Below are 27,816 nucleotides of genomic sequence, written 5' to 3'. Positions count from 1 at the left end.
GGACGAGGAGAACGAGATGGAGGAGGAGAGGTAGGAGGAAGACGAGGGGAGGTAGGAGGAAGAGGTCAGAGTGTAGTAGGAACCTACCGGTACTTGAGGAGAGAGGAAGAGGAGAACGAGATGGAGGAGGAGAGGTAGGAGGAAGACGAGGGGAGGTAGGAGGAAGAGGTCAGAGTGTAGCAGAAACCTACCGGTACTTGAGGAGAGAGAACGGGAGGAAGAGGAGAACGAGGAGGAGGAGGAGTGGTCGGAGGAAGAGGAGGAGTGGTAGGAGGAAGCGGGATGTTGTGTTTCTTTCCATTCCTCTCTTTTTCTCTCTTCCTGTCTGGGGATTTTTTATTGGACATCTAGAGAGACAAACAACCAATCACAGACAAGCTGTTAGTATCAGAACCTATCAGAGTCTCAGAAGTATCAGAATCAGTAGCAGTGTATGAGATGGGGGTGTGTGTGTAGTGGTGTGTGTGTGTGTAGGTGTGTGTGTAGGGTGTAGGTGTGTGTGTGTGTGTGTAGGTGAGTGTGTAGGTGTGTGTGTGTCGGTGTGTGTGTCTAGGTGTGTGTGTGTGTCTAGGTGTGTGTGTGTGTGTGTGTCTAGGTGTGTGTGTGTGTGTCTAGGTGTGTGTGTGTGTGTGTGTGTGTGTAGGTGTGTGTGTGTAGGTGTGTGTGTGTGTGTAGGTGTGTGTGTCTCTCTCTGTGTGTGTGTGTGTCTGTGTGTGTGTCTGTGTGTGTGTGTGTGTGTGTGTAGGTGTGTGTAGGTGTGTGTGTGTAGGTGTGTGTGTGTGTAGGTGTGTAGGTGTGTGTGTGTCTCTCTCTGTGTGTGTGTGTGTGTGTGTGTGTGTGTGTGTGTGTGTGTGTGTGTGTGTGTGTGTGTGTGTGTGTGTGTGTGTGTGTGTGTGTGTGTGTAGGTGTGTGTGTGTAGGTGTGTGTGTGTAGATGTGCACGTTACCATTTTCTGCCAGAAACCATCGACAACCTTCCTCTTCCTCTGCTTCTCAGCTGAGTCGTCCTCATCAGAGTCTGACCTGAGCATGGATTATAGATATATAGATATAGATAGATATAGATGTGTGTATACATGTATAGATATTATTAAACACTGAACATTATTAAACATTAAAACACAACATGTAAAGTGCTGGTTTCATGGACGAACAAATTCTCCCCCCAAACATCTTTGGAGGCGGCTTATGGTAGAGTTATATTGAATGTACCCACGACCCTTTATATCTTAACGCAATAACATTACTGAAATGGTGGATTATCATCAACGGCTCTAACAAGATGGCCGCCGCAGTAAATACTGACTGGCTCCCGAACTTATAGACCCGTATACTACAAACACATACTGTATGTCCTGATTATATTTATATACTATAAACACACACTGTCTGTCCTGATATAGAGATATATATACACACACATACTATACATCCTGAGCTATATATATATATATACTATAAATACACATTGTATGTCCTGATATATATATAAATACACTGTATGTCCTGATATACACTATAAATACATACTATATGTCATGAGCTATATATACTATAAATACACACTGTACACTGTATGTCCTGATATACACTATAAATACATACTATATGTCATGAGCTATATATACTATAAATACACACTGTACGTCCTGATATATACTATAAATACATACTATATGTCATGAGCTATATATACTATAAATACACACTGTACACTGTATGTCCTGATATATACTATAAAAACACACTATATATCCTGATATATACATACTGTATGTCCTGATATATACTATAAATACACACTGTATGTCCTGATATATACTATAAATACACACTATATATCCTGATATATACATACTGTATGTCCTGATATATACTATAAATACACACTGTATGTCCTGATATATACTATAAATACACACTGTATGTCCTGATATATATATATTGAATATATGTAGATTCATAGATGGGAAACGCCACTTCCTGTCAGAGCCAGGGGTGAAAAGGAAATGTCATTTTACCCTGGCCTACTGTGTGTGCTGTGGAGTGTGTGTGTTTGTGTGTGTGTGTGTGTGTGTAGCGTGTGTGTGTGCTGTGGAGTGAGTGTGTGTGTGAGACGTGTGTGGCGTGTGTGTGTGTGTGTGTGTCGTGTGTGTGTGTGTGTATGTGTGTGAGACGTGTGTGTGTGTGTGTGTGTGTGCTGTGGAGTGAGTGTGTGTGTGAGACGTGTGTGGCGTGTGTGTGTGTGTGTGTGTATGTGTGTGAGACGTGTGTGTGTGTGTGTGTGTCTACCTGCTGATGTCCACAGTGCTCAGTCCTCTCCCAGTCTCAGTCTCAGTCAGGTCCACAAGACCAGAACCCAGCCTCCTCTGGAGAAACACACTTCATTATCTTTCACAGAGACGCATTACCACCATGTAACGTATAAACAACGGTGTGTGACCACGACCGCGTGTCTCTACAGTGTTGTCAGAGGGAGGAGAGTGAGGACAAAGAGAGAGAGACAGAGAGAGAGAGGACAGAGAGAGAGAGAGAAAGAGAGAGAGACAGAGAGAGAAAGGACAGAGAGAAGACAGAGAGAGAAATGACAGAGAGAAGACAGAGAGAGAAAGGACAGGGAGAGCAGAGCGGGAGAGAGAGACAGAGAGAAAGGGAGAGAGGGGGAGAGAGAGAGAGAGAGAGAGAGAGAGAGAGAAGAGAGGAGTGTGTGTGTATCTACCTGATTGCGTTTAACTCCAGGAGCTCGTAGCATCCTGACATAAGAGATGGCAGCATCCCCCCTCCTCTTCACCTTCTTGATGTGAGCCTGAGAAACACAGGGTTATTCCCCCTCTAACTAGAGGAACACAGGGTTATTCCCCCTCTAACTAGAGAGAGGAGGGTTATTCCCCCTCTAACTAGAGAAACACAGGGTTATTCCCCTCTAACTAGAGAAACACAGGGTTATTCCCCTCTAACTAGAGAGAGGAGGGTTATTCCCCCTCTAACTAGAGAAACACAGGGATATTCCCCCTCTAACTAGAGAAACACAGGGTTATTCCCCCTCTAACTAGAGAGAGGAGGGTTATTCCCCCTCTAACTAGAGAAACACAGGGTTATTCCCCTCTAACTAGAGAGAGGAGGGTTATTCCCCCTCTAACTAGAGAAACACAGGGATATTCCCCCTCTAACTAGAGAAACACAGGGTTATTCCCCTCTAACTAGAGAGAGGAGGGTTATTCCCCCTCTAACTAGAGAGAGGAGGGTTATTCCCCCTCTAACTAGAGGAACACAGGGTTATTCCCCCTCTAACTAGAGAAACACAGGGTTATTCCCCCTCTAACTAGAGAAACACAGGGTTATTCCCCCTCTAACTAGAGAAACACAGGGTTATTCCCCCTCTAACTAGAGAAACACAGGGTTATTCCCCCTCTAACTAGAGAAACACAGGGTTATTCCCCCTCTAACTAGAGAAACAGGGTTATTCCCCCTTAACTATAGAGAGGAGGGATATTCCCCCTCTAACTAGAGAAACACAGGGATATTCCCCCTCTAACTAGAGAAACAGGGTTATTCCCCCTCTAACTAGAGAAACACAGGGTTATTCCCCCTCTAACTAGTGAAACACAGGGATATTCCCCCTCTAACTAGAGAAACACGGGGTTATTCCCCCTCTAACTAGAGAAACACAGGGTTATTCCCCCTCTAACTAGAGAAACACAGGGTTATTCCCCCTCTAACTAGAGAGAGGAGGGTTATTCCCCCTCTAACTAGAGAAACACAGGGTTATTCCCCCTCTAACTAGAGAAACACAGGGTTATTTCCCCTCTAACTAGAGAAACACAGGGTTATTCCCCCTCTAACTAGAGAGAGGAGGGTTATTCCCCCTCTAACTAGAGAAACACAGGGTTATCCCCCTCTAACTAGAGAAACACAGGGTTATTCCCCCTCTAACTAGAGAAACACAGGGTTATTCCCCCTCTAACTAGAGAAACACAGGGTTATTCCCCTCTAACTAGAGGAACACAGGGTTATTCCCCCTCTAACTAGAGAGAGGAGGGTTATTCCCACTCTAACTAGAGAGAGGAGGGTTATTCCCCCTCTAACTAGAGAAACACAGGGTTATTCCCCCTCTAACTAGAGAAACACAGGGTTATTCCCCCTCTAACTAGAGAAACACAGGGTTATTCCCCCTCTAACTAGAGAGAGGAGGGTTATTCCCCCTCTAACTAGAGAAACACAGGGTTATTCCCCCTCTAACTAGAGAGAGGAGGGTTATTCCCCCTCTAACTAGAGAAACACAGGGTTATTCCCCCTCTAACTAGAGAAACACAGGTTTATTCCCCCTCTAACTAGAGAAACACAGGGTTATTCCCCCTCTAACTAGAGAAACACAGGGTTATTCCCCCTCTAACTAGAGAGAGGAGGGTTATTCCCCCTCTAACTAGAGAAACACAGGGTTATTCCCCCTCTAACTAGAGAAACACAGGGTTATTCCCCCTCTAACTAGAGGAACACAGGGTTATTCCCCCTCTAACTAGAGAAACACAGGGTTATTCCCCCTCTAACTAGAGGAACACAGGGTTATTCCCCCTCTAACTAGAGAAACACAGGGTTATTCCCCCTCTAACTAGAGAAACACAGGGTTATTCCCCCTCTAACTAGAGAAACACAGGGTTATTCCCCCTCTAACTAGAGAAACACAGGGGTATCCCCCCCCCCCCTACCCTGCTCCAGTCTGGACCCCCCTCCCCTCCCCCCTACCCTGCTCCAGTCTGGACCCCCCCCCCCCTACCTCCAGTCAGGACCCCTCCTCCCTACCTCCAGTCTGGACCCCCCCCCCCCTACCTCCAGTCAGGACCCCTCCTCCCTACCCCCAGTCTGGACCCCCCCCCTCCAGTCAGGACCCCTCCTCCCTACCCCCAGTCTGGACCCCCCCTCCAGTCAGGACCCCTCCTCCCTACCCCCAGTCTGGACCCCCCCTCCAGTCAGGACCCCTCCTCCCTACCCCCAGTCTGGACCCCCCCCTCCAGTCAGGACCCCTCCTCCCTACCCCCAGTCTGGACCCCCCCCTCCAGTCAGGACCCCTCCTCCCTACCCCCAGTCTGGACCCCCCCTCCAGTCAGGACCCCTCCTCCCTACCCCCAGTCTGGACCCCCCCTCCAGTCAGGACCCCTCCTCCCTACCCCCAGTCTGGACCCCCCCTCCAGTCAGGACCCCTCCTCCCTACCCCCAGTCTGGACCCCCCCCTCCAGTCAGGACCCCTCCTCCCTACCTCCAGTCTGCGTATGACCAGGTCGTATTTAGGTTCACATTCCAGTAGCTGAACTCTCTCTAGTAGCGCCTCCATCTTGGATTCAGACTGTTTCATGGCACTATGCACTTCCTGCTGGAGCAGACCCTGGACCTGTGGAGAACACACACCTGGTTACTACACACCCTTGGTTACTACACACACACCCGACCCTGGACCTGGGGAGAACACACACCTGGTTACTACACACACCTGGTTACCACCTGGTTACTACACACACCTGGTTACTACACACACACACACACCAGACCCTGGACCTGGGGAGAACACACACCTGGTTATGACACACACACCTGGTTACCACCTGGTTACTACACACACCCCTAGTTACTACACACACACCTGGTTACTACACACACACCAGACCCTGGACCTGGGGATGACACACACACCTGGTTACCACCTGGTTACTACACACACCCCTGGTTACTACACAAACACCTGGTTACTACACACACACACCTGTACCAGGGCACACCAGACCCTGTACCAGAACACCCCAGACCCTGTACCAGAACACACCAGACCCTGTACCAGAACGCACCAGACCCTGTACCAGAATGCACCAGACCCTGTACCAGAACACACCAGACCAGACCCTGTACCAGAACACACCAGACCCTGTACCAGAACACACCAGATCCTGTACCAGAACACACCAGACCCTGTACCAGGACACACCAGACCCTGTACCAGGACACACCAGACCCTGTACCAGGACACACCAGACCCTTTACCAGGACACACCCGACCCTGTACCAGGACACACCAGACCCTGTACCAGGACCCACCAGACCCTGTACCAGGACCCACCAGACCCTGTACCAGGACCCACCAGACCCTGTACCAGGACCCACCAGACCCTGTGCCAGGACCCACCAGACCCTGTGCCAGGACCCACCAGACCCTGTACCAGGACACACCAGACCAGACCCTGTACCAGGACCCACCAGACCCTGTACCAGGACCCACCAGACCCTGTACCAGGACACACCAGACCCTGTACCAGGACCCACCAGACCAGACCCTGTACCAGGACACACCAGACCCTGTACCAGGACACACCAGACCCTGTACCAGGACACACCAGACCCTGTACCAGGACCCACCAGACCCTGTACCAGGACACACCAGACCCTGTACTAGAACACACCAGACTCTGTACCAGAACACACCAGACCCTGTACCAGGACACACCAGACCAGACCCTGTACCAGGACACACCAGACCCTGTACCAGGACACACCAGACCCTGTACCAGGACACACCAGACCCTGTACCAGGACACACCAGACCCTGTACCAGGACACACCAGACCCTGTACCAGGACACACCAGACCCTATACCAGGACACACCACAAGGCTGTGTTCAGCAGGACACAACGTACCATTCCACAACAGAAAGCCAATTAAGAGTCATGCCAATTGAGTATAACCAGACTGCTTACCTCACACTTGGAGAACATCTTTGTTGGCTGGTCAGAGTCAGGTGACCCAGCTTCATGCTCTCTGGTCCTCTTCCTCATCCTGGTAAGAATGAAGACAGAATGGTTCATACGACACTAAACCAACAGTTAGTTACAGTTCTGGATGGTTAATTACTATATATGAAATATGTAACTATATGAAAACATATAGACCAGACCCCGTCTCATGGTAGGATGGGAACCAATATCTCCTGAATGAAAACATGGCCGTCTCATGGTAGGATGGGAACCCATATCCCCTGAATGAAAACATGGCTGTCTCATGGTAGGATGGGGGATGGGAACCCATATCTCCTGAATGAAAACATGTCTGTCTCATGGTAGGATGGGAACCCATATCTCCTGAATGAAAACATGGCTGTCTCATGGTAGGATGGGGGATGGGAACCCATATCTCCTGAATGAAAACATGGCTGTCTCATGGTAGGATGGGAACCAATATCTCCTGAGTGAAAACATGGCCGTCTCATGGTAGGATGGGAACCCATATCTCCTGAATGAAAACATGGCCATCTCATGGTAGGATGGGAACCCATATCTCCTGAATGAAAACATGGCCGTCTCATAGTAGGATGGGAACCCATATCTCCTGAATGAAAACATGGCCGTCTCATAGTAGGATGGGAACCCATATCTCCTGAATTAAAACATGTCTGTCTCATGGTAGGATGGGAACCCATATCTCCTGAATGAAAACATGGCTGTCTCACTTTCTGACCACTTCTCTCTCTCTCTATATATCTGTAAAGTTTTGTTCAAAGCAAAAGGGGTCAGAGAGTGACTCATATCAAATGAACAACCCCTACATGTTGTCCAAGGCCAACCACCAAAACAAGGCTTCAGAAAAGGCCTTCTGTGACACAGGAAACAAAACTGTAAGTGCCAACGTCATTAAGTACATATTTTCATGAATGTTAACATTCAAAACGTTTAAAAATATATACCATACCATACCATTCATACCATACCATTCAAAATCATAGTGCATGTGCAGGCCAAGTCAAGTTCTTCCACACCAATCTCGAAAAAAAAACATGTTTTTTGTTGTATGTACCTGGCTTTGTGCAAGAGGGGGGGGCATTGTTTGGGGTTTGAGGATGGGTTTCTGTACAGGGGGAGGGGGGGGGGGGGGTAGGCTGGGTTTCTGTACAGCACTTTGAAGACATCTGCTGATGTAAAAAAAAGGGGCTTTATAAATACATCTGATAGATTGTTACGCTGAAAACAGGATAGGGACTTCCCCAAACTGTGTGCCACAAAGTTGGAAGGACGGAATCATCTAGAATGTCAATGTATGTTATTAAGATTTCTCCTTCAGTGGAACTAAAGGAGCCCGAACCATGAAAAAAAACAGCCCCAGACCATTATTCCTCCTCCACCAAACTTTACAGTTGGCACTATACAAACCCAGATTTGTCTGTCAGACTGCCAGATGGAGAAGCGTGATTTATATCTCCAGAGGACATGCTTCCACTGCTCCAGAGTCCAACGGCGGCGAACAATAAGGCAACTCTGGCAAGACAGAGACATTTAAAAGAAACCCGAAACCTTTACACGTTTTTAAAGTGTTTATGTTCATAAACATGATCTAAAGCTATGTTGTTGACATTTTGCAGTTTCGTTTCTAGGGTCAAGGAACAACACTTTTTGTTTTTTTTGAATGGGTGGCCCTTGGACTAATAACTATCAATTGTATTTCCTAGTTGGCAAGCTAATAACATTTGCAAATTGGACTCGAACCAGTCACACTCGAAGTACCGTTACCTATCGCTCCACAAATACCGTGGCCCTTACCGTACACGGTGGATACAACTATTTTAAGATCTCAAGAGACATTTCACACCGGTTACACCAACACAATTCTGGTTTAAGATACAACAAAAAATATGCACATTTGCACAAAAATCCACCCTCGGTCTATAGCTCACTAACATTTCCTTGCAATCGGGATGCAGGAAAAAAAAATAACGTTGTAGTTACCTAGATAACGTTAAAATCCTAACGTTAATAAGCTACGGCACTAAAGCATTTCACCAATCGCTCCAACATGTCCAATGAATTAAGAGAAAAATCAATTCCAGATTAGAAAACGTGAAAACTAACCTGGTTTCGATCTTCTTCTTCTTTTAAATGAAGCAGAAGATTTTAAGTTTTTCAATGTTTTTTACTCTGCGAAAGGAAGGGGTTCCTTCTCGTAAAGTAGCTCCGTTAGCATCTGCCGAATCGGAGGGAAAAAAAGAGAGCACCAATTCCTGGGTTACCGGAAACTAAACTCCATAAGTAAATCTCGAAGAATATCGCGAGAACTCTTCAAACATCTGGCGTGACTTGGTGGGGTTTGAGACCATTCATTCATTTCTCTGTGCTTGATGTAAAAGTCACATAGATTTATTTATATGACAAAATATATTCATTTGACAATATATTAACATTCCTCAACGATACACGTAGTAATAAACAGATTAGGAATATTTTTTTGAGTGATATATACACCATTTTTTTGTGGTCGAATATCTATGGGGATATTACAATGGGGGAAAGCGTGGAAAATGGCTAAAAGATATTGTATCTGTAACAAGGTAAAGGAAGTTTAATTTAAAATGTGACATGGAGTTTGTCCTGTAAAACATGTTTTGGAAAGATTCAAGCTGAATATAATTGTGATAAATGAGATAATTGTGATTTCTGTGGAATGGAGAAGGTATCGAACCATTTGTCATTAGTTTGTTGTTTTATTTATAGGATAATTTTGGGGGGGGATTGACGTACAACACTTTGTTTACGAAGAAAACAGGACAGGTTGTACAATTTTAATGGTTTTGATATAATTATTTATTTCCCGAAATGATGACATTGAGGAAGATGTGGGATATTTAATTCAACTGCCAATTTAACTTGTGCCCCCAGACATTGACTCTGTACCGTAATACCCTGTTTATAGCCTCCACATTGACTCTGTACCAGTACCCCCTGTATATAGCCTCCACATTGACTCTGTACTGGTACCCCCTGTATATATGTATATAGCCTCCACATTGACTCTGTACCGGTACCCCCTGTATATAGCCTCCACACTGACTCTGTACCGGTACCCCCTGTATATAGCCTCCACATTGACTCTGTACCGGTACCCCCTGTATATAGTCTCCACATTGACTCTGTACCGGTTCCCCCTGTATATAGCCCCCAGACATTGACTCTGTACCGGTACCCCCTGTATATAGCCTCCGCATTGACTCTGTACCGGTACCCCCTGTATATAGCCTCCACATTGACTCTGTACCGTAATACCCTGTATATAGCCTCCACATTGACTCTGTACCGTAACACCCTGTATATAGCCTCCACATTGACTCTGTACCATAATACCCTGTATATAGCCTCCACATTGACTCTGTACCGGTACCCCCTGTATATAGCCTCCACATTGACTCTGTACCGTAACCCCCTGTATATAGCCTCCACATTGACTCTGTACCGTAATACCCTGTATATAGTCTCCACATTGACTCTGTACCGTAACAACCTGTATATAACCTCCACATTGACTCTGTACCGGTACCACCTGTGTATAGCCTCCACATTGACTCTGTACCGTAACACCCTGTATATAGCCTCCACATTGACTCTGTACTGGTACCCCCTGTATATAGCCTCAACATTGACTCTGTAACGGTACCCCCTGTATATAGCCTCTACACTGACTCTGTACGTAATACCCTGTATATAGCCTCCACATTGACTCTGTACCGTAACACCCTGTATATAGTCTCCACATTGACTCTGTACCGGTACCCCCTGTATATAGCCTCCACATTGAATCTGTACCGTAACACCCTGTATATTGCCTCCACATTGACTCTGTACCGTAACACCCTGTATATAGCCTCCACATTGACTCTGTACCGTAACACCCTGTATATAGCCTCCACATTGACTCTGTACCGTAACCCACTGTATATAGCCTCCACATTGACTCTGTACCGTAATACCCTGTATATAGCCTCCACATTGACTCTGTACTGGTACCCCCTGTATATAGCCTCCACATTGACTCTGTACCGGTACCCCCTGTATATAGCCTCCACATTGACTCTGTACTGGTACCCCCTGTATATAGCCTCCACATTGACTCTGTACCGGTACCCCCTGTATATAGGCTCCACATTGACTCTGTATCATAACACCCTGTATATAGTCTCCACATTGACTCTGTACCGTAACACCCTGTATATAGTCTCCACATTGACTCTGTACCGTAACACCCTGTATATAGTCTCCACATTGACTCTGTACCGTAACAACTAACGATGTAAATAGTTTCTATTCCTCTTTAGTTTGTTGATATTTGTTTGTAAAAAAATAAAATAAAAAGGGAGAAAATAAAAATATATATAAAAAAAGAAAGTAACACCAAAAGGGGTCGTTTGAGGGGATAAAGCTGAAGAGACAGACTCTAGACCAAAAGGGGTCGTTTGAGGGGATAAAGCTGAAGAGACAGACTCTAGACCAAAGGGGTCGTTTGAGGGGGTAAAGCTGAAGAGACAGACTCTAGACCAAAGGGGTCGTTTGAGGGGGTAAGGCTGAAGAGACAGACTCTAGACCAAAGGGGTCGTTTGAGGGGGTAAAGCTGAAGAGACAGACTCTAGACCAAAGGGGTCGTTTGAGGGGGTAAAGCTGAAGAGACAGACTCTAGACCAAAGGCGTCGTTTGAGGGGGTAAAGCTGAAGAGACAGACTCTAGACCAAAGGGGTCGTTTGAGGGGGTAAAGCTGAAGAGACAGACTCTAGACCAAAGGCGTCGTTTGAGGGGGTAAAGCTGAAGAGACAGACTCTAGACCAAAGGGGTCGTTTGAGGGGGTAAAGCTGAAGAGACAGACTCTAGACCAAAGGCGTCGTTTGAGGGGGTAAAGCTGAAGAGACAGACTCTAGACCAAAGGGGTCGTTTGAGGGGGTAAAGCTGAAGAGACAGACTCTAGACCAAAGGGGTCGTTTGAGGGGGTAAAGCTGAAGAGACAGACTCTAGACCAAAGGGGTCGTTTGAGGGGGTAAAGCTGAAGAGACAGACTCTAGACCAAAGGGGTCGTTTGAGGGGGTAAAGCTGAAGAGACAGACTCTAGACCAAAGGGGTCGTTTGAGGGGGTAAAGCTGAAGAGACAGACTCTAGACCAAAGGGGTCGTTTGAGGGGGTAAGGCTGAAGAGACAGACTCTAGACCAAAGGGGTCGTTTGAGGGGATAAAGCTGAAGAGACAGACTCTAGACCAAAGGGGTCGTTTGAGGGGATAAAGCTGAAGAGACAGACTCTAGACCAAAGGGGTCGTTTGAGGGGGTAAGGCTGAAGAGACAGACTCTAGACCAAAGGGGTCGTTTGAGGGGGTAAGGCTGAAGAGACAGACTCTAGACCAAAGGGGTCGTTTGAGGGGGTAAGGCTGAAGAGACAGACTCTAGACCAAAGGGGTCGTTTGAGGGGGTAAGGCTGAAGAGACAGACTCTAGACCAAAGGGGTCGTTTGAGGGGGTAAGGCTGAAGAGACAGACTCTAGACCAAAGGGGTCGTTTGAGGGGGTAAGGCTGAAGAGACAGACTCTAGACCAAAGGGGTCGTTTGAGGGGGTAAGGCTGAAGAGACAGACTCTAGACCAAAGGGGTCGTTTGAGGGGGTAAGGCTGAAGAGACAGACTCTAGACCAAAGGGGTCGTTTGAGGGGTAAGGCTGAAGAGACAGACTCTAGACCAAAGGGGTCGTTTGAGGGGATAAAGCTGAAGAGACAGACTCTAGACCAAAGGGGTCGTTTGAGGGGGTAAGGCTGAAGAGACAGACTCTAGACCAAAGGGGTCGTTTGAGGGGGTAAGGCTGAAGAGACAGACTCTAGACCAAAGGGGTCGTTTGAGGGGATAAAGCTGAAGAGACAGACTCTAGACCAAAGGGGTCGTTTGAGGGGATAAAGCTGAAGAGACAGACTCTAGACCAAAGGGGTCGTTTGAGGGGGTAAGGCTGAAGAGACAGACTCTAGACCAAAGGGGTCGTTTGAGGGGGTAAGGCTGAAGAGACAGACTCTAGACCAAAGGGGTCGTTTGAGGGGGTAAGGCTGAAGAGACAGACTCTAGACCAAAGGGGTCGTTTGAGGGGGTAAGGCTGAAGAGACAGACTCTAGACCAAAGGGGTCGTTTGAGGGGGTAAGGCTGAAGAGACAGACTCTAGACCAAAGGGGTCGTTTGAGGGGGTAAGGCTGAAGAGACAGACTCTAGACCAAAGGGGTCGTTTGAGGGGGTAAGGCTGAAGAGACAGACTCTAGACCAAAGGGGTCGTTTGAGGGGGTAAGGCTGAAGAGACAGACTCTAGACCAAAGGGGTCGTTTGAGGGGGTAAGGCTGAAGAGACAGACTCTAGACCAAAGGGGTCGTTTGAGGGGATAAAGCTGAAGAGACAGACTCTAGACCAAAGGGGTCGTTTGAGGGGGTAAGGCTGAAGAGACAGACTCTAGACCAAAGGGGTCGTTTGAGGGGGTAAGGCTGAAGAGACAGACTCTAGACCAAAGGGGTCGTTTGAGGGGGTAAGGCTGAAGAGACAGACTCTAGACCAAAGGGGTCGTTTGAGGGGATAAAGCTGAAGAGACAGACTCTAGACCAAAGGGGTCGTTTGAGGGGGTAAGGCTGAAGAGACAGACTCTAGACCAAAGGGGTCGTTTGAGGGGGTAAGGCTGAAGAGACAGACTCTAGACCAAAGGGGTCGTTTGAGGGGATAAAGCTGAAGAGACAGACTCTAGACCAAAGGGGTCGTTTGAGGGGGTAAGGCTGAAGAGACAGACTCTAGACCAAAGGGGTCGTTTGAGGGGGTAAGGCTGAAGAGACAGACTCTAGACCAAAGGGGTCGTTTGAGGGGGTAAGGCTGAAGAGACAGACTCTAGACCAAAGGGGTCGTTTGAGGGGATAAAGCTGAAGAGACAGACTCTAGACCAAAGGGGTCGTTTGAGGGGATAAAGCTGAAGAGACAGACTCTAGACCAAAGGGGTCGTTTGAGGGGGTAAGGCTGAAGAGACAGACTCTAGACCAAAGGGGTCGTTTGAGGGGGTAAGGCTGAAGAGACCGACTCTAGACCAAAGGGGTCGTTTGAGGGGATAAAGCTGAAGAGACAGACTCTAGACCAAAGGGGTCGTTTGAGGGGGTAAGGCTGAAGAGACCGACTCTAGACCAAAGGGGTCGTTTGAGGGCGTACGGCTGAAGAGACTAACTACAGACCAAAGGGGTCATTTGAGGGGGTAAGGCTGAAGAGACTAATTACAGACCGAAGGGGTCGTTTGAGGGGGTAAGGCAGAAGAGACTAACTACAGACCGAAGGGGTCGTTTGAGAGGGTAAGGCTGAAGAGACCGACTCTAGACCAAAGTCCAGGGGTAAAGTCTGTTGTTGGTGCCGAGTCTAATCATTTTTAATTCCCATAATGCAGCCAATAATGCGCTTATAAACCCAGGGTCGTTACAATACTATGGAAGGCGTTGACCAACGATGGTCGACCACTTGACAATAGTGATCCTCTCGGGACGTGTCCAAAGACAGTATTAAGACAGGGCAGATATGCCACTTCTGCAATATAAAGATGTGTAACCGCTCTCGCTGAGTGATTGTCTGGAGGGATCCACAGCTTTGAGGTCAAGCGGAGTCCGGGGGGTCCGATCTATGCAGGGAAGAGGATCCGCATCTACCCATCTACCCAGACCTGAGGTGAGTGACGAACTGCCGAAACAGAGGGAGACCTACGACTAGGTGAGATCCCAGCTACGCTAACTGAGCTTGAGGAGATGCGGCTTCATCCAACCGGCAAAACACATCTGGACATTTTCCAGAACACAACAGGCACGTTTTTCCACCAAGGAAGCTCCAAGACTTCTTCAATAAAGATCAAACCCAAAACACAAGGGGAGCGAGTAGGTATTTCGTTGGACGATGTATCCCGCGCGTATCCCGTATAGTCCTACCTGCGAGTAATAAAACATGAAACAAGACGACAGGATGGGACCCCGTGACTGGCTCATTATTCAGCTATAATGAACATTATATTATTATATATCATATTATGATATATAATATAATATAATGAGGCATAAGATAATGACGAGGACGCCGTTCATGTTTGGGTACAATGCTGCCTTGGCAGGAACTAATGGGGATCCCTAATAAACCCCAAGAAGAGTAGCTGCTGCCTTGGCAGGAATTAATGGGGATCCATAATAAACCCCAGGAAGAGTAGCTGCTGCCTTGGCAGGAACTAAAGGGGATCCATAATAAACCCCAGGAAGAGTAGCTGCTGCTTTGACAGGAACTAATGTGGATCCATAATAAACCCCAGGAAGAGTAGCTGTTTCCTTGGCAGGAACTAATGGGGATCCATAATAAACCCCAGGAAGAGTAGCTGCTGCCTTGGCAGGAACTAATGGGGATCCATAATAAACCCCAGGAAGAGTAGCTGCTGCCTTGGCAGGAACTAATGGGGATCCATAATAAACCCCAAGAAGAGTAGCTGCTGCCTTGGCAGAAACTAATGGGAACTAGAGAGGGGGGGGGGGGGGGGTAGAGAGGGGGAATGATGGGGGTAGAGAGAGGGGGAGGGATGGATGGGGAGATACTGATGGTGGGAAGGGAATGGGGTAGAGAGAGAGAAGGAGGGTGGTAGAGAGGGGGAATGATGGGGGTAGAGAGAGATGGGGTGGGGTGGGGGGGGTACTGATGGTGGGAAGGGATGAGGGTAGAGAGAGAGGGGAAGGATGGAGAAAGTGGGGAAGAGGATGAGGGAGGGAGGGAGGGAGGAAGAAAGGAAGGAAGAGGGGGAGGGAGGGAGGGAGGGAGGCAGGCAGGCAGAAGAGGGAGGGAGGGAGATAGGAAGAGGGTGAGGGAGGGAGGGAGAGAGAGAGAGGGAGAAGAGGGAGGGAGGAATCTGTACACAGTGTTCTATGTATTCAGACTGGACATGGAATAGAGATGTCAGGGAGCACAGTGTGTATGGTACAGCAGGTCACCTGGCTGTGTGTGTGTGTGTGTGTGTGTCTGTGTGTGTGTGTGTGTGTGTGTGTGTGTGTGTGTGTGTGTGTGTGTGTGTGTGTGTGTGTGTGTGTGTGTGTGTGCTTGCGTGAGTGCGTGCGTGTGTGGTGTGTGTGTGTGTCTGTGTGTGTGTGTGTGTGTGCGTGCGTGTGTGGTGTGTGTGTGTGTGTCTGTGTGTGTGTGTGTGTGCGTGCGTGTGTGGTGTGTGTCTGTGTGTGTGTGTGTGTGTGTGTATGTGTGTGTGCGTGTGTGTGTGTGTGTGTAAGTGTGTGTGCGTGTGTGTGCGTGTGTGTGTGTGTCTGTGTGTGTGTGTGTGTATGTGTGTGTGTGTGTGTGTGTGTGTGTGTGTGTGCGTGTGAAGGAATGTCACTTGCAATAACATCATCCTCTGAGGAGATGTAAAGGTCAAATGAGAATCTCAGAATACCTAATGACACAAACGCAGAGTGCTGATTGGATTAGACCTGGGCGGTGAGCGGGATTCATGTTTCTTAGACCACAATGTTGTGTGATGTTTAACGTAGAAATATTGTATATAGAAAATATATATACACATATATAGAACTGTCGTAATGTTGACCCTCTGGAAATACAGAACGGTTGCTTACCAAATGACACCCTTTACCCTGTACTGTGGACTACTGTTGACCAGAGTCCTTTACCCTGTATGGTGGACTACTGTTGACCAGAGTCCTTTACCCTGTATGGACTACTGTTGACCAGAGTCCTTTACCCTGTATGGTGGACTACTGTTGACCAGAGTCCTTTACCCTGTATGGACTACTGTTGACCAGAGTCCTTTACCCTGTATGGACTACTGTTGACCAGAGTCCTTTACCCTGTATGGACTACTGTTGACCAGAGTCCTTTACCCTGTATGGACTACTGTTGACCAGAGTCCTTTACCCTGTACGGGGGGACTACTGTTGACCAGAGTCCTTTACCCTGTACGGGGGGACTACTGTTGACCAGAGTCCTTTACCCTGTATGGACTACTGTTGACCAGAGTCCTTTACCCTGTATGGTGGACTACTGTTGACCAGAGTCCTTTACCCTGTATGGTGGACTACTGTTGACCAGAGTCCTTTACCCTGTATGGACTACTGTTGACCAGAGTCCTTTACCCTGTACGGACTACTGTTGACCAGAGTCCTTTACCCTGTATGGTGGACTACTGTTGACCAGAGTCCTTTACCCTGTATGGTGGAGTACTGTTGACCAGAGTCCTTTACCCTGTATGGACTACTGTTGACCAGAGTCCTTTACCCTGTATGGACTACTGTTGACCAGAGTCCTTTACCCTGTATGGTGGACTACTGTTGACCAGAGTCCTTTACCCTGTATGGACTACTGTTGACCAGAGTCCTTTACCCTGTATGGACTACTGTTGACCAGAGTCCTTTACCCTGTATGGTGGACTACTGTTGACCAGAGTCCTTTACCCTGTATGGACTACTGTTGACCAGAGTCCTTTACCCTGTATGGTGGACTACTGTTGACCAGAGTCCTTTACCCTGTATGGTGGACTACTGTTGACCAGAGTCCTTTACCCTGTATCGACTACTGTTGACCAGAGTCCTTTATCCTGTATGGTGGACTACTGTTGACCAGAGTCCTTTACCCTGTATGGTGGACTACTGTTGACCAGAGTCCTTTACCCTGTATGGACTACTGTTGACCAGAGTCCTTCACCCTGTATGGACTACTGTTGACCAGAGTCCTTTACCCTGTATGGACTACTGTTGACCAGAGTCCTTTACCCTGTACGGGGGGACTACTGTTGAACAGAGTCCTTTACCCTGTATGGTGGACTACTGTTCACCAGAGTCCTTTACCCTGTACGGGGGGACTACTGTTGAACAGAGTCCTTTACCCTGTATGGTGGACTACTGTTCACCAGAGTCCTTTACCCTGTACGGGGGGACTACTGTTGACCAGAGTCCTTTACCCTGTATGGACTACTGTTGACCAGAGTCCTTTAACCTGTATGGTGGACTACTGTTGACCAGAGTCCTTTACCCTGTATGGTGGACTACTGTTGACCAGAGTCCTTTACCCTGTACGGGGGGACTACTGTTGACCAGAGTCCTTTACCCTGTATGGTGGACTACTGTTGACCAGAGTCCTTTACCCTGTATGGACTACTGTTGACCAGAGTCCTTTACCCTGTACGGGGGGACTACTGTTGACCAGAGTCCTTTACCCTGTACGGTGGACTACTGTTGACAAGAGTCCTTTACCCTGTATGGTGGACTACTGTTGACCAGAGTCCTTTACCCTGTACGGGGGGACTACTGTTGACCAGAGTCCTTTACCCTGTACGGGGGGACTACTGTTGACCAGAGTCCTTTACCCTGTATGGACTACTGTTGACCAGAGTCCTTTACCCTGTATGGTGGACTACTGTTGACCAGAGTCCTTTACCCTGTATGGTGGACTACTGTTGACCAGAGTCCTTTACCCTGTATGGACTACTGTTGACCAGAGTCCTTTACCCTGTACGGTGGACTACTGTTGACCAGAGTCCTTTACCCTGTATGGTGGACTACTGTTGACCAGAGTCCTTTACCCTGTATGGACTACTGTTCACCAGAGTCCTTTACCCTGTATGGACTACTGTTGACCAGAGTCCTTTACCCTGTATGGACTACTGTTGACCAGAGTCCTTTACCCTGTACTGTGGACTACTGTTGACCAGAGTCCTTTACCCTGTATGGACTACTGTTGACCAGAGTCCTTTACCCTGTACGGGGGGACTACTGTTGACCAGAGTCCTTTACCCTGTATGGTGGACTGCTGTTGACCAGATGATATTCTGTCTATCCACACCTGGACAACTGTCTCCACTGGGCTGGACAACTGTCTTCACTGGGATGGACAACTCTCTCCACTGGGCTGGACAACTCTCTCCACTGGGCTGGACAACTGTCTCCACTGGGCTGGACAACTGTCTCCACTGGGCTGTACCACTGTCTCCACTGGGCTGGACAACTGTCTATACTGGGCTGGACAACTGTCTCCACTGGGCTGGACAACTGTCTATACTGGGCTGGACAACTGTCTCTACTGGGCTGGACAACTGTCTCCACTGGGCTGGACAACTGTCTCCACTGGGCTGGACAACTGTCTCTACTGGGCTGGACAACTGTCTCCACTGGGCTGGACAACTGTCTATACTGGGCTGGACAACTGTCTATACTGGGCTGGACAACTGTCTCCACTGACCTGGACAACTGTCTCTACTGGGCTGGACAACTGTCTCCACTGGGCTGGACAACTGTCTATACTGGGCTGGACAACTGTCTTTACTGGGCTGGACAACTGTCTATACTGGGCTGGACAACTGTCTCCACTGACCTGGACAACTGTCTTTACTGGGCTGGACAACTGTCTCTACTGGGCTGGACAACTGTCTCCACTGACCTGGACAACTGTCTCCACTGGGCTGGACAACTGTCTCTACTGGGCTGGACAACTGTCTCCACTGACCTGGACAACTGTATTTACTGGGCTGGACAACTGTCTCTACTGGGCTGGACAACTGTCTCCACTGACCTGGACAACTGTCTCCACTGACCTGGACAACTGTCTCCACTGGGCTGGACAACTGTCTCCACTGGGCTGGACAGCTGTCTCCACTGGGCTTGACAACTGTCTCCACTGGGCTGGACAACTGTCTCCACTGACCTGGACAACTGTCTCTACTGGGCTGGACAACTGTCTCCACTGGGTTGGACAACTGTCTCCACTGGGCTGGACAACTGTCTCCACTGGGCTGTACCACTGTCTCCACTGGGCTGGACAACTGTCTCCACTGGGCTGGACAACTGTCTCCACTGGGCTGGACAACTGTCTCTACTGGGCTGGACAACTGTCTCCACTGACCTGGACAACTGTCTCTACTGGGCTGGACAACTGTCTCCACTGGGCTGGACAACTGTCGTCACAACAAATGGACAGGAGACTATCCTTGTACATGGAGGAGTAAATAAACCATAAAGGCATCTCATTGCCAGGCAACCCTATCTGGAATAACCCCACCTAATCACCAGGCAACCCAATCTGGAATAACCCCATCTCATCCCCAGGCAGCCCTATCTAGAATAACCCCACCTAATCACCAGGCAACCCAATCTGGAATAACCCCACCTAATCACCAGGCAACCCAATCTGGAATAACCCCACCTAATCACCAGGCAACACAATCTGGAATAACCCCATCTCATCCCCAGGCAGCCCTATCTGGAATAACCCCATCTCATCCCCAGGCAGCCCAATCTGGAATAACCCCACCTAATCACCAGGCAACCCAATCTGGAATAACCCCACCTAATCACCAGGCAACACAATCTGGAATAACCCCATCTCATCCCCAGGCAGCCCTATCTGGAATAACCCCATCTCATTGCCAGGCAGCCCAATCTGGAATAACCCCATCTAATCACCAGGCAGCCCAATCTGGAATAACCCCATCTAATCACCAGGCAGCCCAATCTGGAATAACCCCACCTAATCACCAGGCAACACAATCTGGAATAACCCCATCTCATCCCCAGGCAACCCAATCTGGAATAACCCCATCTCATCCCCAGGCAGCCCTATCTAGAATAACCCCACCTAATCTCCAGGCAACCCAATCTGGAATAACCCCACCTAATCTCCAGGCAGCCCAATCTGGAATAACCCCACCTAATCTCCAGGCAGTCCTATATGGAATAACCCCACCTAATCTCTAGGCAGTCCTAATTGGAATAACCCCACCTCATCTCCAGGCAGCCCTATCTAGAATAACCCCACCTCATCGCCAGGCAACCCTATCTGGAATAACCCCACCTCATCGCCAGGCAACCCTATCTGGAATAACCCCACCTCATCGCCAGGCAGTCCTATCTGGAATAACCCCATCTCATCGCCAGGCAGCCCTATCTGGAATAACCCCACCTAATCTCCAGGCAGCCCCACCTCATTTCCAGGCAGCCCTATCTGGAATAACCCCACCTCATCGCCAGGCAACCCTATCTGGAATAACCCCACCTAATCTCCAGCGTTTAATGGAAACACCTTTAAGTCCTGGTTCCGAAGTGACATCATGTATGTAGAGCATGTGTACTATGACGGCTGTCTGCTGTCATCCAATCATTTACAAGAAAGATTTAGATTCTTTTAAGGCCAATTTCTTTAAATTCTTACAACTCAGAAATCTGAATGAACCAAAGGCATCTGGAACCAAAGGCATCTAGCACCAAAGGCATCTGGCACCAAAGGCATCTAGCACCAAAGGCATCTGGCACCAAAGGTATCTGGCACCAAAGGCATCTGGCACCAAGGGCATCTAGCACCAAAAGCATCTGGCACTAAATACACCTGGCACCAAAGGCATCTGGCACGAAAATATCTAGCACCAAAGACATCTGGCACCGAAGGCATCTGGCACCAAATACATCTGGCACCAAAGGCATCTGGCACCAAAGGCATCTAGCACCAAAGGCATGGGGCACCAAAGGCATTTGGCAACAGCTGCTACACTAAAGAAATGAATTACTAAGTTATATCAATGGTGGATTGAAAGTCTACCTGATAGTTCAAAACCTAATAAGGTAGAAATGAGAGCGTGATCTGAATGAAGAACTGAGGAGAACCGTTGGTCACAGATATGTACAAATGTTCACATCCGCTCCTACAACCGAAGACATTTAGTAAACTACTGCAATTGAAGATAATTCATAACATTTACTACCCTCCTGGATTTATTACCCTCCTGGATTTACTACCCTCCTGGATTTAGTACCCTCCTGGATTTGTTACAGTTCTGGATTTCCTACAGTCCTGGATTTACTACAGTCCTGGATTTATTACAGTTCTGGATTTACTACAGTCCTGGATTTACTACAGTCCTGGATTTACTACCCTCCTGGATTTACTACCCTCCTGGATTTACTACAGTCCTGGATTTACTATCCTCCTGGATTTACTACAGTCCTGGATTTACTACCCTCCTGGATCTACTACACTCCTGGATTTACTACAGTCGTGGATTTACTACCCTCCTGGATTTACTACAGTCCTGGATTTAACACCCTCCTGGATGTCCTACCCTCCTGGATTTACTACAGTCCTGGATTTAATACCCTCCTGGATTTCCTAACCTCTTGGATTTCCTACAGTCCTGGATTTACTACAGTCCTGGATTTACTACCGTTCTGGATTTACTATAGTCCTGGATTTACTATAGTCCTGGATTTAATACCCTCCTGGATTTACTACAGTCCTGGATTTACTACGGTCCTGGATTTATTACCCTCCTGAATTTACTACCCTCCTGGATTTACTACAGTCCTGGATATATCACAGTCCTAGATTTACTACAGTCCTGGATTTACTACCCTCCTGGATTTACTACAGTCCTGGATTTACTACCCTCCTGGATTTACTACTGTCCTGGATTTACTACTGTCCTGGATTCACTACTGTCCTGGATTTACTACTGTCCTGGATTCACTACTGTCCTGGATTTAATACCCTCCTGGATTTACTACAGTTCTGGATTTACTACCCTCCTGGGTTTATTTCCCTCCTGGATTTACTACAGTCCTGGATTTACTACAGTCCTGGATTTACTGCCCTCCTGGATTTACTACAGTCCTGGATTTACTACAGTCCTGGATTTATTACCCTCCTGGATTTACTACAGTCCAGGATTTACTACCTCCTGGATTTACTACAGTCCTGGATTTACTACAGTCCTGGATTTAATACCCTCTTGGATTTACTACCCTCCTGGATTTATTAGCCTCCTGGATTTACTACAGTCCTGGATTTACTACCTCCTGGATTTACTACAGTCCTGGATTTACTACCCTCCTTGATTTAATACCCTCCTGAATTTACTACCCTCCTGGATTTACCACAGTCCTGGATTTACTACAGTCCTGGATTTACTGCAGTCCTGGATTTACTACAGTCCTGGAATTACTACCCTCCTGGATTTACCACAGTCCTGGATTTACTACAGTCCTGGATTTACAACCCTCCTGGATTTACTACAGTCCTGGATTTACTACCCGCCTGGATTTAATACAGTCCTGGATTTACTACCCTCCTGGATTTTCTACAGTCCTGGATTTACTACCGTCCAGGATTTACTACAGTCCTGGATTTACTACAGTCCTGGATTTACTACCATCCAGGATTTACTACCGTCCTGGATTTACTACCGTCCAGGATTTACTACCGTCCTGGATTTTCTACAGTCCTGGATTTACTACCGTCCAGGATTTACTACCCTCCTGGATTTACTACAGTCCTGGATTTACTACAGTCCTGGATTTACTACCCTCCTGGATTTACTACAGTCCTGGATTTACTACAGTCCTGGATTTACTACCCTCCTGGATTTACTACAGTCCTGGATTTACTACAGTCCTGGATTTACTACCCTCCTGGATTTACTACAGTCCTGGATTTACTACAGTCCTCGATTTACTACCGTCCAGGATTTACTACCGTCCAGGATTTACTATCGTCCTGGATTTACTACAGTCCTGGATTTACTACCGTCCAGGATTTACTACCGTCCAGGATTTACTACCGTCCAGGATTTACTACCGTCCTGGATTTACTATCGTCCTGGATTTACTACTGTCCAGGATTTACTACCGTCCTGGATTTACTACCGTCCAGGATTTACTACCGTCCTGGATTTACTACCGTCCTGGATTTACTACCCTCCTGGATTTACTACCGTCCAGGATTTACTATCGTCCAGGATTTACTACAGTCCTCGATTTACTACAGTCCTGGATTTACTACAGTCCTGGATTTACTACAGTCCTCGATTTACTACAGTCCTGGATTTACTACCGTCCAGGATTTACTACTGTCCAGGATTTACTACCGTCCAGGATTTACTACCGTCCTGGATTTACTACCGTCCAGGATTTACTACCGTCCTGGATTTACTACAGTCCTGGATTTACTACCGTCCAGGATTTACTACCGTCCTGGATTTACTACCGTCCTGGATTTACTACCGTCCAGGATTTACTACCGTCCTGGATTTACTACAGTCCTGGATTTACTACAGTCCTGGATTTACTACAGTCCTCAATTTACTACCGTCCAGGATTTACTACCATCCTGGATTTACTACAGTCCTGGATTTACTACCGTCCTGGATTTACTACAGTCCTGGATTTACTACCGTCCTGGATTTACTACAGTCCTGGATTTACTACAGTCCTCGATTTACTACAGTCCTGGATTTACTACAGTCCTGGATTTACTTCAGTCCTCGATTTACTACCGTCCTGGATTTACTACCGTCCAGGATTTACTACCGTCCAGGATTTACTACAGTCCAGGATTTACTACCGTCCAGGATTTACTACCGTCCAGGATTTACTACAGTCCAGGATTTACTACCGTCCAGGATTTACTACCGTCCAGGATTTACTACCGTCCAGGATTTACTACCGTCCTGGATTTACTACCCTCCTGCCAGAATGCATGTAATGCCCCCAGAAATGTCTCGTCTCTGTTGGAGAAACAGAAAGGACAAATAGCCCCATTAACTCCACTGCATTCAGAAAGTGGTGGTGGGTCATTTTTCTTTACTGTCAAATGAGTAGAGACAAACGTATCACACTAGTCAGAGTTATACTTAAACATAATCTTTAATCACTTAATAATAACGGAGCAGGTCAATACAACGCAACCACAAAAATAAAGTGAATCGATTGAGTGCTCTACGATAAGGATGGCTGGTCGTGGCTGGTCGACGATTCACTCTCAGTTCATTCGTTGAGAGCCCCGAGACAAAAAAAAGATTTTTTTTTATAGCCAAGATACACCCTGTTTTTATAGCCAAGATACACCCTGTTTTTATAGCCAAGATACACCCTGTTTTTATAGCCAAGATACACCCTGTTTTTATAGCCAAGATACACCCTGTTTTTATAGCCAAGATACACCCTGTTTCACCCGACATGACGAAACAACAGATATATAGAATGGGTCACAAGGTTAAGATTAGTATGAAAGATACCAATAATTCAGAGCAGACAGTATCTGTTGTGTCAACAGTTTTCATTGTATAGAGACCAGTGTCTGTCTGGTCCTCCCGTCTCCAACCTGAACCATCTCTACCTGGGACGATATAGACCAGTGTCTGTCTCTCCCGACTCCAACCTGAACCATCTCTACCTGGGACGGTATAGACCAGTGTCTGTCCCTCCCGACTCCAACCTGAACCATCTCTACCTGGGACGGTATAGACCAGTGTCTGGTCCTCCCGACTCCAACCTGAACCATCTCTACCTGGGACGGTATAGACCAGTGTCTGTCCCTCCCGACTCCAACCTGAACCATCTCTACCTGGGACGGTATAGACCAGTGTCTGGTCCTCCCGACTCCAACCTGAACCATCTCTACCTGGGACGGTATAGACCAGTGTCTGTCCCTCCCGACTCCAACCTGAACCATCTCTACCTGGGACGGTATAGACCAGTGTCTGTCCCTCCCGACTCCAACCTGAACCATCTCTACCTGGGACGGTATAGACCAGTGTCTGTCCCTCCCGACTCCAACCTGAACCATCTCTACCTGGGACGGTATAGACCAGTGTCTGTCCCTCCCGACTCCAACCTGAACCATCTCTACCTGGTACGGTATAGACCAGTGTCTGTCCCTCCCGACTCCAACCTGAACCATCTCTACCTGGGACGGTATAGACCAGTGTCTGTCCCTCCCGACTCCAACCTGAACCATCTCTACCTGGTACGGTATAGACCAGTGTCTGTCCCTCCCGACTCCAACCTGAACCATCTCTACCTGGGACGGTATAGACGAGTGTCTGTCCCTCCCGACTCCAAACTGGAACCATCTCTACCTGGGACGGTATAGACCCGTGTCTGTCCCTCCCGACTCCAACCTGAACCATCTCTACCTGGTACGGTACAGAACAGACTCGACTTACCCAGTTTAGTTACAACCGAGGACAGACAAATTTTAACGCCGTGCTACTCTCTTCAGCACTCGGCGGTCCCGTTCTGTGAGTTTGTGCGGCCTACCACTTCGCGGCTGAGCCGTTGTTGCTCCTAGACGTTTCCATTTCACAATAACAGCACTTACAGTTAACCGGAGCAGTTATAGCAGGGCAGGAATTTGACGAACTGACTTGTTGGAAAGGTGGCATCCTATGACGGTGCCACGTTGAAAGTCACTGAGCTCTTCAGTACGGGTCATTCTACTGCCAATGTTACTCTATGGAGATTGCATGGCTGTGTGCTTGATTGTATGCACCTGTCAGCAAAGGGCGTGGCTGAAATAGACGAATCCACTAATTTGAAGGGATGTGCACATACTGCTGTATATATAGTGAACCATCTCAAAGAAGTGATACTTGAATGGAGGTGACAGCTACTTAAGGTACATTTGCCTGCCGTTTGGGCCTGGGAGGCTGGGAGGCTGGGAGGCTGGGGGGCTGGGAGGCTGGGGAGGCTGGGAGGCTGGGAGGCTGGGGGGCTGGGAGGCTGGGGGGCTGGGGGAGCTGGGAGGCTGGGGGGGCTGAGTGGCTGGGGGTGCAGGGGGGCTGGGAGGCTGGGGGGGCTGAGTGGCTGGGGAGGCTGGGGGTGCTGGGGGGCTGGGGGACCTAGGAGGCTGGGGCGGCTGGGAGGCTGGGAGGCTGAGTGGCTGGGGGACCTGGGGTGCTGGGGGACCTGGGAGGCTGGGAGGCTGGGGGTGCTGGAAGGCTGGTAGGCTGGGAGGCTGGGAGGCTGGGGGGGCTGGGAGGGCTGGGGGGGCTGAGTGGCTGGGGAGGCTGGGGGTGCTGGGGGGCTGGGGGACCTGGGAGGCTGGGTGGGCTGGGTGGGCTGAGTGGCTGGGGGGGCTGAGTGGCTGGGGAGGCTGGGGGTGCTGGGGGGCTGGGAGGCTGGGGGGGCTGAGTGGCTGGGGGTGCAGGGGGGCTGGGAGGCTGGGGGGGCTGAGTGGCTGGGGAGGCTGGGGGTGCTGGGGGGCTGGGGGACCTGGGAGGCTTGGGGGGCTGAGTGGCTGGGGAGGCTGGGGGGGCTGAGTGGCTGGGGAGGCTGGGGGGGCTGAGTGGCTGGGGGGGCTGAGTGGCTGGGGAGGCTGGGGGTGCTGGGGGGCTGGGATGCTGGGGAGGCTGAGTGGCTGGGGGTGCAGGGGGGCTGGGAGGCTGGGGGGCTGAGTGGCTGGGGAGGCTGGGGGTGCTGGGGTGCAGGGGACCTGGGAGGCTTGGGGGGCTGAGTGGCTGGGGAGGCTGGGGTTGCTGGGGGGGTGCTGGGGGCTGGGAGGCTGGGGGGGCTGAGTGGCTGGGGGTGCAGGGGACCTGGGAGGCTTGGGGGGTTGAGTGGCTGGGGAGGCTGGGGGGGCTGAGTGGCTGGGGGGGCTGAGTGGCTGGGGGGGCTGAGTGGCTGGGGGGGGCTGAGTGGCTGGGGAGGCTGGGGGTGCTGGGGGGCTGGGAGGCTGGGGGGGCTGAGTGGCTGGGGGTGCAGGGGGGCTGGGAGGCTGGGGGGGCTGAGTGGCTGGGGAGGCTGGGGGTGCTGGGGTGCAGGGGACCTGGGAGGCTTGGGGGGCTGAGTGGCTGGGAAGGCTGGGGGTGCTGGGGGGCTGGGAGGCTGGGGGGGGGTGAGTGGCTGTGGAGGCTGGGGGTGCTGGAGGGGCTGACTGGGAAGGCTGGGGGGACTGGGGGAGGGGGGGGGGGTGTAGGGGCTGGGGGGCTTGGGTTTTCCGACTTGTTGACTGATTGTAGTTGTATCACGTTCGGCCGTTTGGCAGGTCAGGGGTTTCAGAGTTTCCTAGTTCCAGTCGACGTGTGAGCTCAGCATTGATCTGACAGGCAACAGGCCAGTTAGTATGTTTGTATTGATTGTGAACAAGTGGGGCATGTTATTGTGTTGCAGATGTTTTGGTGGATTGGTTTTGAATGTCACTTTATTTTTGGATAGATTTTTTTTACCTTCATTTTTTTTTCAATAATTAAACAAAATTA

General features: G+C 49.0%; 2 protein-coding genes across 2 annotated transcripts; both read right to left on the bottom strand.

Moving 5' to 3' along the window:
* Positions 1 to 83: 83 nt before the first annotated feature.
* Positions 84 to 9,006, bottom strand: LOC139394229 (uncharacterized). The gene is made up of 8 exons (XM_071142251.1): positions 8,883 to 9,006; positions 8,187 to 8,291; positions 6,741 to 6,819; positions 5,254 to 5,385; positions 2,719 to 2,805; positions 2,292 to 2,368; positions 947 to 1,022; positions 84 to 347 (listed from the first exon to the last, which is right to left on the bottom strand). The coding sequence occupies exons 2-8, from the start codon at positions 8,243 to 8,245 to the stop codon at positions 84 to 86; spliced, it is 774 nt and encodes a 257-aa protein (XP_070998352.1). The 5' UTR covers positions 8,246 to 8,291; positions 8,883 to 9,006.
* Positions 9,007 to 26,225: 17,219 nt separating this feature from the next.
* LOC139394232 (uncharacterized) lies at positions 26,226 to 27,789 on the bottom strand. Its single transcript, XM_071142254.1, has 2 exons — positions 27,784 to 27,789; positions 26,226 to 27,509 (listed from the first exon to the last, which is right to left on the bottom strand). The coding sequence occupies exons 1-2, from the start codon at positions 27,787 to 27,789 to the stop codon at positions 26,226 to 26,228; spliced, it is 1,290 nt and encodes a 429-aa protein (XP_070998355.1).
* Between the last annotated feature and the right edge of the window lie 27 nt (positions 27,790 to 27,816).

The sequence above is a fragment of the Oncorhynchus clarkii genome, unplaced genomic scaffold (assembly GCF_045791955.1).
Source record: "Oncorhynchus clarkii lewisi isolate Uvic-CL-2024 unplaced genomic scaffold, UVic_Ocla_1.0 unplaced_contig_1650_pilon_pilon, whole genome shotgun sequence".
In the NCBI taxonomy this organism is placed as follows: Eukaryota; Metazoa; Chordata; class Actinopteri; order Salmoniformes; family Salmonidae; genus Oncorhynchus; species Oncorhynchus clarkii.
The sequence above is the reverse complement of the archived record's forward strand: the minus strand, read 5'-3'. Positions and strand labels throughout refer to the sequence as shown.

Excerpts from the sequence above, each read along its gene's own strand:
- LOC139394229 (XM_071142251.1), bottom strand. The coding sequence starts at position 8,245 with ATGTCCTCTGGAGATATAAATCACGCTTCTCCATCTGGCAGTCTGACA. Across the intron at positions 2,806-5,253 it reads TGGTCATACGCAGACTGGAG|GCTCACATCAAGAAGGTGAA; the intron begins GTAGGGAGGAGG and ends TGTGTTTCTCAG. Across the intron at positions 348-946 it reads ATGGTTTCTGGCAGAAAATG|ATGTCCAATAAAAAATCCCC; the intron begins GTAACGTGCACA and ends TTGTCTCTCTAG.